Below are 12011 nucleotides of genomic sequence, written 5' to 3'. Positions count from 1 at the left end.
TAACATAAAAGATGAAAGTAGTTTTCTTTACAGACAGCAGCGTCTTCAGTACTGTGTAATTACATAGCACTTCTAAGGACAGGCTAGGTATTTGCTATAGGAGTTCTGTGAGGCTAGGCAGACTTATTTCTGTTAGGATGTAACAATGAGCAGGAGGTCTTCAGGTGACAAAAGAAATATTAAACATATTGAGTACTTGCTCAAAGAAGCTGGTTACTTCGTAGTGTTTTAAAGTATGTATTTTAGCACACAGTGTATTTCATGGAGTATATACCTGTTATAAGTGGTTCAGATAGAGTGTGATCAATGACCTGGGTAAATAACTGGTTGGATGCCTGGGGTCAGAGGGCAGTAGCTAATGTCTCTTGTGCCACCCAGATAATGGTAGTAAGTGTAGTGCCACAGATGCTTATCTTAGGACCTATCCTTTTAACAACTTTGTCAGTACTCTGGAGGAAGTGACAGACTAGACTCTTGTCAAGTTTTCAGGTGCCATGAAATTGGGATGACCGCTTGATATTCTTGAAGGCAGAGCTACCATTCCAGTAGGACCTAGGCAGGCTGAAGGGATGGGCTGATGGGGACCTCATGATATTCAACAAGGATAACTGCAAAGTCCCATACCTCGGTGATAATAAACCCTGCAATGATGTGTGCTAGGGACTGCCTGGGGAGTGGTTCTTTTGAAAAGGACTTTGGGATTTTGGTAGCCAGCAGTGGGCGCTGGCAGCAAGGCAGTTCAGCAGTGTCCTAGGCTGTATGAACAGGAGCTTGGGCAGTAGGTTGAGTGAATCGTTTGTCCCCCACTACTCACCCACATGTCTAGATAGTGCCCAGTGTTGGTCTCTCACCCCACCCAGAAATATGGGGCAGAAAGCAAAAAACTGCAACAAGTCCAGTGAAGGGCAACCAAGATGGTCAGGGTCTGGAGCACTTGCCTGTGAAGGCAGGCTGAGGGAATGGGGCTTCTTCAGTCAGGAGAAGAGGTGGCTTCAGGGCACCTAACAGCAGCCCTCCCAGTGCTTCCAAGGAGGCTGCCAAGAAGACAGATACAGACTCCTCACAGTGCTGGTAGTGGGAGCATGAGAGAAGACATGCACAAGTTGAAACAAGTAAAGTTTAGATTGGTTACATGGGAAAAATGTTTTTCCCATGAGGATGGACAGGCAGTGGAGCAGGAGCTTAATGAGAAGGCACAGGCTGCTTCCTTGAAGTCTTTCAAGACCTGACTGTCAAGAAATAATTAAAAAAGACAAAATAAACTCCACATGCAATAATATGAATTATTGAGATCAGAGAGGAGCGTCAGTTTAAAACCTGGAATCAGTCTGGTTCTCCATGTGGTAGGTCATGGTAATGTTGTCAGAACTGCAAAAGTGAGTGTACTGGGTTATTAGATTTGCAAGGGGAACAGTAAGATAACATAATAAATTCATAGAGAAGCTAAATAAATGCTTTTGCTACTTCACTCCATGTCATGCAGAATTTTGGTGAAGCATGCTGTCTGTTAGTAAAGATGAGTCACTGTCTGAAATTACAAGTGTCAAATGAGTGAGTGCTGGAACAATTTGATGAACTAAGTAACAAAATGTCACAAGAACCAGCTGTTCTGTCCATCCCTTTTGACTGATTTTCTTGCTTTCACTTTGTCTCTGATCCCATTCACTTGGAGATCTGGAACTCCATTTGGGATCAGGATACTAGAATCCATTTACGTTGTCTGTCATTTTCATGCTATCAAATGAAATATATCTTCCCTTTTGACTAATGGATTAGTATATTATCATGTATTTGTCATAGCACAAGAGTCTGGATATTCGCTCAACAGAGTGAGGAGTGGGGAAAGAAGAATTAATTGCAGACTTTCAGAAAGTAGAGTTAAGATTTTCTTTCTTTCTTCTTTCTCTTATTTTTAAGTAACATATCTGAAAGAATGTTCTTTGGCATCTCGCTTTTCCTGAAGGCCTTTAGAGGAGATCCTGTGACATTTACAAGGAAAAGAGTCCAATAGTTGAGTCAGACACAAGAGGATTATAATTAACATTTATATAGCATATTTTAATGCAAAGGCATTTCTCAGTTACTTGACAGCACTGGTGAAAGACACAGTACCAATCAGCAACACAGTGAAAAAAGACAGACAAGTGTACTGAAAGTAAGACATTAGAGAGCTCAGTACCGCATGTTGTGTTTTTCAGAGTAAAAATAGGATTTTGGTTTTTAAGGTTAGGCTTTACACACTCCTGCTTTAAATTAAAGCAGTAAGGAGTTGAGTCACCTTGGCTTTTGCTTGTCAAAATAATCAGGAATGATAGGTGAATTGGAACTGAGCCCAAATCTCAACAAAAGCATATTCGTATTTTGGAAATAAAATGTAAAATCCTGTCTCTTGCTCCCCCTCCCCTTTCCCCCCACCTTTTTATTTTCCTTCCCATAGTCTTGTTTTCACTGTACTTGCTGGTCTGGGAACTATTAAAATAGCACTAGAAAAGCTCTGTTCTTCTCCCAGACTAGCTGTGATACCATCTTGTTGGAATCTCTGTTTTTGAGATCTACCCCAGAGAGACTCAGTTGAAGTTGAGGTAAGCAAGTAAACTTTTGAGTACTTGTCTTTGTTACTTAAGCATTAATTTGGTGTTAAAGAGGAAGAGTCATTAGGGATCAGATCTTTTGACTTTTCCTGAGCAGATCTGATCCATTTGTGATGTTTTATTACTGCATTTATCTCATTGTTATTTCTTTTTGCAAGAACAATTGTTCTTTTTTTTGCTAAAGGTAAAATAACACAAATCTGCCATTAACCGAATCTTCTTTGTTTAATCTTTTCCTTCCGAAGGGACAGAGGGTAGTGTAACTCCAGCTTTGAGAGAAACCTGAGGAAGGTCTCATTTAGATAATTTCTGCTGTGAAGTGTAACATACAGTTTTTATTTCTGTGAACTGAAACAGGATGGTGTTTCTGTTTAAAAGGAGGTTGTGGACCAGCCCTCTAACCAGAGGAGAAATCTGGTACCTGAACAGCGTTAAGGAGGCATCCAGTACTGCAGGATAGTGCTTGAAGTCCCAGGAATTCCTTTCTGTTCCTATGTTTGTTGTTTCACTGCGGCAGTTAGCATCCAGTAAACAGCAGAAGGGTTTAGAAAAGAGGAAGGCAGAAGCTAGTGTGTTTTGTTTCTGTTTTTTTTTTTCTTTTGTCTTGTAACAGGGAGTTCCTAAGAAGTTCTGTAAAAAAGTAAGTGGACAAAATCACTGATGGCGCAGATGATACAGATATGGGAGCATATTGGAAAAGCGTGCTGTTTTTTGGAGACTCAGTATATTTGACAGAAATTTACGCTTGTATCTGCTTATTGAACCATAATTGTTCCTGGCAAAGCATATGCTTGATAAGACAGAAGGAAATGCATAATGATATGGATTTTTGAAGTCTGGGCTGAGCAGAGCTGTTTTCTACAGGAATTATCTGAAGGAAAGGGACCTGGATAGTCTGTCACGGTTTCAAGGGGAAGGCTGTCTGTATGGTATACCAAACAAGGAAGAAGTGTTTAGGTGATGCACAGGAGGAAGGGGAAAGGTATAACTGGCAGCAGAGAAGCAAGAGTATATGAAAGCAAGAACAGGAGTATATCTATCTCTGAAAGAGGAACTAAACCCCATTTTGTTAGGTAGCTAAATCACTAATATTTTTCACTGAGATTTTTCTGAGTAGAAGTTGGTCTTTGTATATTTTGTTGAAAGGTGTTGTATGACCTCTAAAAGGAGAGTATATTTGCCATAAGACAAACCTGTCTACTTTACAGTGATACAAAGACATCTATGTGTGACCAAGAAGTAATTTTTTCCCATTACCTCTCCTGAGAGACTATTCCATCAGATGATTGATTTCTTATTTTTAATTTTGAGGAGGAAAAAATAGAACGTGTTTTGTGGAACATTTTTGGAAATAGCATCTCAACCAAGAAAAAAAAAGAAGAATGGCACATTTTCTCTGTGTATGTATCTTTCTGTCATTTGAAACTCTGATGCCATCACATGTGTTCTGCGTTTTGGGAGGCTCCTGTCCAACTGTATGGCCTTTTAAACATCTTGTACTTGTTGCATTTATCTGTTCATAGTGTTCATATTAAGGAACCAAGTCCTCCCGACGTATGGAACGCATGGGATCTTTTAAATGCAGTACTGATCTTCTTAAGGAATACTCCAGTACGCTTTAGTATATTACCCTTTTATTTTGAACTACTTTGTTTTTACCTAGTGCAGGCAATAACGCTGTGTTTTTTCTCTGCTTATAGAATACTGAATGAAAATAGGATGATGTCAGGTCCAGGATAGCAGGAAGTGGGAACAGATGAATTGTACTGAAGAGCTTAACAAGCAGTAGATATATTTGGTTTTGGTGGTGGTGGTTGTTATTTTTTCTTTTGGGGGTTGGGTTTGTATTTGTGTGTTTTCTGGGGTTGTTTTTTGTTTGTATGTTTTGGGGTTTTTTTCTTAGGGAGAGAGAGATATCACTACATAGTTGAATAGAATTAATCTCTTTTGGGATGTTTTTTGGAAACAGACTAAATCCTTCCTTATTCAGTTGTAACCTTTTCTTTTACATCGTTTCCTTCCTACCTTCTGAACTGTGTTAAGACTTAATTCTGTGTTTAATCGGATCATTCTAAGTGTTGAGTGAAACAGCCTTTAATGGAATAATGGAATTACTTTTTCATTTACAGTTATATAACTGATGAGAGGATCTAGCCCTTGGAAGGAGATACATTGCTTTTTGCTTTCATTGTGCATTGTGCCCATTGACTCACTAGACACGTATGAAAGGGAAGATGTAAAATATTTTTAAATTGCCAGAATCGCATACAAGTGAAAAAATGACCTTTAGTTTGTTCAAACAGAGTTCTTTTGTTGAATAAATATTTATCATACCTACTTATAGTGTCATGTCAAATGAAACTAGTATTTGTTTTCTCTGGATGAAAGCCACTTCTAGCCAGGATTAATCTTAGGCAAAATCTCAAGGCTGCAAAAATACTGTGTTCAGTACAGAAAAAAGCTTTATGAGTACTGTGAATGTTATTTTTTCATTTTAAGTCCAGCTTTCTTGGATAAAACAGTGAAGATGTCTCAGATCAGTTTTCAGTTAATGGAGGTTTTGATATGCCTGATTTTATTTGCATGAAATTTAAGTGATCAGATGGTTATCTCTTAACCTGAGAAGTGGAAAGACCTTGTAACAAACCACAGAAGATTAATGTAAGGGGAGCCTGATAATATTTTTATTTTTTTTTAATGCTAATTCTCCTTTTCCAGTGGGAGCGTATGATGTCATCCTGTCTCCTCCCACTGTGTAAACTAAGCTTGTGTCAAAGTGTTGCTGCCTCTTGTCACAGACAGAACAGTTCACTTAAATGCAGCTGCAGTACTTTTGTGTGATACCTGTCAGAATCATTCCCAGTGCGAGGTTGGGTTTGTGACCATGATGTCAAGATTGGTCTTTCTGCTTTTCTGTGGATATATTGCACTAAGGCTGGGAAATGCTCAGAATTTGCCAAGAGGCAAGTAGCTATGACAACTTTCTGGGGTTTTGTTTGTTTTTCTGTTGTGGGGCTTTTTGTTTTTTAATGCTTGTGGTTTGCCATGGAAATTAGCTTTAAACATGTTAGGAATGATTAAAGATAATGGAAAAGATCAAAGAAGATTAGTCGGCAGGGCAAGGTCCAGGTATAAGAGAGTAACTTTAAAAGTCTTGAATAAAACAAGCTCGAATGTTTTCATGAGATCTTGTGACTCTAGCAAGAAGTACCATGAAAAAAAGTAACTAATGGTTTTATAATTATTTAGACAGCATTATGCAGGTTTGTGGTTTAAGATCATAAAGAAAATGTTACTTAGAAGCACCTTCTGTTGTTGGTGGAAGATTTCAGTTCTGTCTTGAAAGAATTTTTATTCTTTCTCTTTATATCCATCCTTAACAATTGAATAGGAATTGACTTTTTTAGGTCAGGTTGTATGCATCTCTGAGAGAGGGAAATGTGACTTATTAAAACTTCTACAAGAATAAAAAAATCTCTCAAATCCATGTGAGTATTTTTTAACTATTCCTTTTTCCTGGAGTCTGGAAGTACAGTAGATTTGCAAAGTTGGCAAGGATCTCTTCTTTTCCTTGCTAATGTGACCCATGTAACACTGGCATTTTTCTAGTATTTTATTCCTGCAGAAAAAACAATCAAAGCATAAAATGAAAAGAATATATCTAGATTATAAAACACTTTGCAGTACCTTGGCATTTAAACAGCACTTTCACAACTATTTCTGTACTGCACGTATTGCTCTCGCTTTGTAGAAGTGCCTGCTTGAATCCACTATGCTTTGTAATGCATTTTACATCTGCAGTCTCCTGCAACCGGTAACATTTAGAAAGGAAGCTGTGATTTAGCTCCTTATGAAATATTTATTAAAAAATCTGCACTTTGAGGTCTTCCTAGGATATTCTGTTTCATGGAAGGAGAACTTAAAAGTATTTTGGGGACAAGAGGTGATTTCCACACACCCCCACCCTTCACCCCCAGACCCAAAAGACTTTTAAAAAAGATTTTTTTCTTTTCTTTTCCCCCTGCTGGTGGTGATGTTTTGGAATAGACTTTCCTTTAAGCTTATCTTCTGGAGCCAATGTGGAGTTTTCTGTATACTGCTCGTAGTGGGACAATGTCTAGTCTGTATGTAATATATGGAAATGCAGTTGTTGTTCAAGTCAAGGAGACTATAAGACCTTAGTTTTATCCAAAACCAGCAACCAATAAGTAAGCTTTTGTAGCAGTTCTCATAGAAGAGGGTTATGTTGAACAGAGAAGACCCCTATATGTACAGCCTGTTTTAAGAATAGGAACTTTTCTAATGGTTGTCTTTTTAATGGTTTTACTGAAATTTCTGCTCACTACCATAGAATGGTGCCTATAAATTTATGTTAAATGTGAAATTCAGACAAATCTGATCCACTGCAGTCAGTGGCAGATTAACTCTGGGATGCATTTTTTAGCTGTCCTAAAATAACTTTGCAGAAGTGAAGTTCTGTTTGCCAAATGCATTAAGTTGGAGATGGAAACTTCAATTTTTGTAAATGAAAAACTTTTTTAAAGATTCTCCCATTGCAGCATTGAAGCATTAGTCTAATTCTTTTGCTTGCAGCCTCTCAGGTTATTATTTACATTGAACTGCATTGAAAAAACAGGAGTGTTAGTACCTAGCTGTTATCTGGAAATGTTCAAAGAATCATCTTTCTACAGCTCTTTCATGTTAGGAAGTACAAAGTTTTTTCATAAGCAAGGAGTTTGTTTGAATCTTAAAGCATTTTTCAAATGAGCGTGTGTAGTGTTAGCATTCCATTAAGAGGGCTACTCTGCCCCGCTAAGCAACCATAAATTCAAGTGAATTCCTGTGCTCTTCAAGTCACAAACTATGTAACTGAGGCTCCAGACTCACTGCTGTTGTGTGGATAACAGTGGAATTAATTTCATAACTTCAGGAAGAACAATCTAGCCAAACTTGCTTTCTGGTGGTGCAGGTGCTCCTGTGAAGAGGTTCTTAGTGTAAGTCTTGATGTTCTTACTACTACTTTAGAAGCAGTAGGACTCAAGTCCTCTTTCCAGGAGGTGAAACATATTGATCCCTGATCTCATAGTGTGGGGCTTCTATTCAGTGGTATAAGGTGGAAAGAACATCTTGCCTCCTGCAGCTGCAGCAGAATAGAGCCGGGACACCCTTTGGATGTCCATGACTTCCAGAGTTATTTGAAAGATTGTGTGCAAATATGCTGTTCAGGAGGATGGAACACACATGACCCCCTTTTCCCATGTATTTTTATACTTTCACCTCTACAAGTGTGTTATGGACTAGAATGAAAATGAAAACGTTACTGCTGTTCTCGAAAGAATGTTCTTTATTAATGAATCATTTCTTATTTTGACTTCAAAAATTAAGACAGTGTTGGAAGAATAATTTGAATCATGTTGGTAGCATTTCCAAGGAGACAAAATCAGGGAAATATTAGTTAAAATTTCCAGTAGGAGCTGCATGCTGCTTCTATGTATCCTGCATTATAGTAGTTTAGCCTGTATAGAAAATAGGCCTCTACTTATAGCTGGTCTTAGTGTAATGCTCTAAGCACAGGTGAACGTCCTTTCTCTTGCAGTTCTTTGTCATGTTTAATGTAGCAAATGATAAGTGATGAGGCAGTTGTAAGCTGTGTCATAATTCAGAATCTTTCTACAGTAAGATTCTATGGACATAAGTAAAGGCAATATAATTTGAAAGAGAAGGTTTGTGGGTGTCATGTTTTACTGTGGGGGCAATGCCTTTTTTACAATTATGTTTGTATTTCATGAATTTCTGTACAACGGATCTGCTGCCAAGAAAATTCTGTAGTCAGTGCCTATGGAGAATGCATGAGGGGTCATAGAACAGCAGGGAAGGAGGTGATGGTATGATTAGGTATGGTCTTTTTTCAAGTGTTTAAGCCACCATGCCTACAACTATGTCTGGCTCCCAAAACTTTCTTCTTCATCAGAAAGAAGATTGACTTGGACATTTCAGAGAGCTGGAGCACCTTCCCTATGAGGGCCGGCTGAGAGAGGTGGTGTTGTTAAGCCTAGAGAAGAGAAGACTCTAGGGACACCTTATAGCAGACTTCCAGTACTTAAAGGAGGCCTAAAGGAAAGCTGGGGAGGGGCTTTTTGTCAGGGATTGCAAGGATAAGATGAGGGGTAATGAATTTAATCTGAAAGAGGGGAGACTTAGATCAGACGTTACGAAGAAATATTTCATTGTGAGGGTGCTAAGGCACTGGAAAAGGTTGCCCGGAGAAGTTGTGGATGCCCATCCCTAGACATGTTCAAGGCTAAGTTGGATGAGGCTTTGAACAATCTGATCTAGCTGAAGACGTCCCCGTCCATTGGTAGGGAAGCTGGAGCAAGATGAATTTTAAGGTCTCTTCCAACCCAAATCATTCTATGATTCTATGATTCTGTGATTCTATGATTTTCCACTTATTTTTGCCTCTTCCCTCATGCCATTATGCCAGTGTCATCCACTGCATAACTCTTCAGTTCAACACTGTTGTACTTAAAATATTTTAATGATGGGTGGAAACAGATACAATGCATAGGTTTGAGAGTTATAACTTGTCATACTTTCTTTAATTTTTATGGTTCTGTGTATCAGAAACATTCCATCCTTGAAGAATGTGGCTTCATCACTCTGGATAGGAACTGGGTACAGACAAAAAAAGTCTTGTGTTTATAGAAGGAGTTGGTAAGCAGCGCTTCCTGAATCTGATAGGGAGATGAAAAAAGTAAAGCCACGGAGCCAAGAATAAACCAGTTTTAGGACATGATCCACAAGATTGTACTGCTTTTTAGACTGTGTTTCATTGACATCTTTGCAGCTGGACCTGATACAAACGTTGAAGGTGACAGTTGTGGAACAATCCTTAGTGTCTGGTAAAAACAGCATTTAATGTTTATTGATTTTGCCACTTTTCTTTCCTGTTACAACACAGATATAAATAGAATAATAAATATAAATATAATCTGTTTCTGAGAGCTTTTGAGTATACACATGTTCTGTTTTTCTTTGTTAGAGCTGAAAAGATCTTGAAGTTGATCCCTTCTTACAAACTTACAGTTTAATTAAGTAATGAAGCTTTTAAAAAGAAGAGTGATTTTTTCCTGATTTGTTTCCCACCCCCCCACAACATTTCTGACCTCTGTGGTTTTTCTACTATTTGAATTAGTCATCAGGTAGATTGGAATTGAGGCCCATCCTTGTTCTGCTTTCTAGGATTCAGGCCTGTCCTGTTCTGCTTTCCAGGAAGGGCTCAGGAAACCTTAACTCACCTTCCTCTTGCTTTCTGCCTTCTTAGGGAAAAAGAGTACAGACTTGACATTTCTTATGGGAATGATTTGCATTCCCTAAAAGAGCCTGATTTACAGACTCACGTAAGGAAAACCAGACCCCAAGCTTTCTTTTTTCTACAGTTGTCAACTACGGGAATAAGTGGGAAGAATACTAGTTTAAGTTTTTTTCGCCGTTATTTTGTAAGTATACAGGAATGTTAGAAAATATTGTAGATAACTACTAGCTAAGATTTATATTTGTGGTAGTTATAACTGGTGTCCCTTTGAGAGTGAATGCTGTAGTTGCAGTACACTTCCAAACTTACCATTGACATTTGTTAAAGGAATGGGCTAATTTTATTCATAGCTAAATTTGCTGGCTACACTATGTTATGTAATACTTCTTCCTAACCAGACGTTAAACTGAGCATGTGTTTTTACTTACTGGTGTCAAGCAGTTACAACAATGTTGAGTTATTTCGATGTATCATAGACACTGTACTGCAACAGCCAAAATTTAAACTTTTGTGCTGCCCTTCCCCTAGCCCCTCAGCAACACCCTTATGGTAGCTGTAGGATAGCAAGGCAGGAATTTTAAGCCAAGGAAAAGACACCTGAAAGTTGGGGAGTTTGACCTTATAATGAGCCTGGTTTATCAAAATATCACAAAAGAAATGAAATTACATGTGGTTTATATGTTACTTTCTCCATGGTTTACAAAACGTCTTTCTGTGACCTATTTTTCAAAACATGCAATGTATCAACCTTTAAAAGCATTCTAATAAAGTAGGGCCCGTCTGGACTAAACCATTGAGTTTCATTGTTTTGGTTTGTTTTTTTTTTTTTTTAGTGTCTGCATAGAGAACTGCAAAATTAATTTGGTCTGTGTGAAATATTTCTCATGTTTAATGATACATAAATAACAACAGAGTCTTATGAGAAATTTCAGAGCAATCCTTTATCTAGTATAACTGAGTGGCTAGGGTTTTTGGCCAGTAGATATGTCATGACAAATTTGGCTTATTTTTTGCTGAAAATGAAAACAACCCATAAGAATGTTGCCATTATAGCAGCTCATTTAATCAAAGCTATCTTATCAGGCAGACAGTTGTGTCCTAGGATCACACAAAAATATATCTAAACCTGGTATTGGGCGTCAGCCTTCTGAGTTCAAAGATAATCTGTAATACCAGGATTCCATTTTTATACTAGCACTGACAGTGGAGAGACAGTGTGATGATACATATGGGTGGTTCCTGCCAGGATTAAATTCCATAGGATATGCATGCCTCTGAAATGATCTCATTGCTGGGTAATCTGTATGACCTTCCACCTCTTCATTTTAATTTTAATGTTCCTAAGTATCTCTGAATATTATTTTTCATTCCTACTCCATACAGTCTTTGTATCTACCCATTCCAGCAGGATCAACTACATAACCCACTTGAGGGGGGAGCTATAGGTTAAATCCTGCTGCTCTTCAGCTAGACCTACTGTATATGGATAGTATAGTTTGTATATTTATTGAATGGTGATACTGTGAATGGTCAATGGGTCTAAGGCTTCTTTGTAGTGTTTGGACTTACCTGGTGTGTACTAAACATTGCATGTCCAAACAGAAAGCTTTGTCTGCCCCATGGGGAGAAAATTGGCTAGCACTGACCTGCCATAGTCAGAACTGTTCATACATCTATTAGTGGATTTCTTTTCCTTGGGGAAATTCAAGTGCAGACTTGAAACTGTTGGTAAGTAGGATAAATTTCTTGCTGTGGAGTGTTCTTAACTACTGCCTTTTGAGGGAGATCATTGGAGACTTATTCACTGGCATGGATTGCACAGCAATGTCACATTAAATCTTGGTATGAAGAGAGGCAGGTATTAGTGTTCTGGAAAGGTAGTGGCCTAAAATAAGTGCCATTAGCAGAACAACCCACTCTGTAGTTTGCTTCTAAGTGGAAGAGGTCAGCCAGAGGCAGGCCAGATGCACACAAGCTTCCCTGCAGGCCTTTATTCAAATGTGCTTAGTTAGAAATTGGGTTTTCTACAATAGAGAACAACATATGTCCAGTACGAGTTTGCTTTATGAAATATATGCTTGTCATATTTTACTGTGAGGGTGGTC

General features: G+C 38.3%; 1 protein-coding gene across 1 annotated transcript in view; it reads left to right on the top strand.

The window, feature by feature from the left end:
- The first annotated feature begins 5373 nt into the window (after positions 1–5373).
- The window catches only part of ABI3BP (ABI family member 3 binding protein), a 160674-nt gene continuing 154036 nt past the window's right edge, over positions 5374–12011 (top strand). The window contains exon 1 of the mRNA XM_069868349.1: positions 5374–5554. Within this exon, the coding sequence (XP_069724450.1) occupies positions 5476–5554 (79 nt within the window). The 5' untranslated portion in view covers positions 5374–5475. The remainder of the gene's footprint in view (positions 5555–12011) is intronic.

The sequence above is a fragment of the Phaenicophaeus curvirostris genome, chromosome 1, assembly GCF_032191515.1.
Source record: "Phaenicophaeus curvirostris isolate KB17595 chromosome 1, BPBGC_Pcur_1.0, whole genome shotgun sequence".
NCBI lineage: Eukaryota > Metazoa > Chordata > Aves > Cuculiformes > Cuculidae > Phaenicophaeus > Phaenicophaeus curvirostris.
This window is presented reverse-complemented; position numbering and strand designations above follow the sequence as displayed.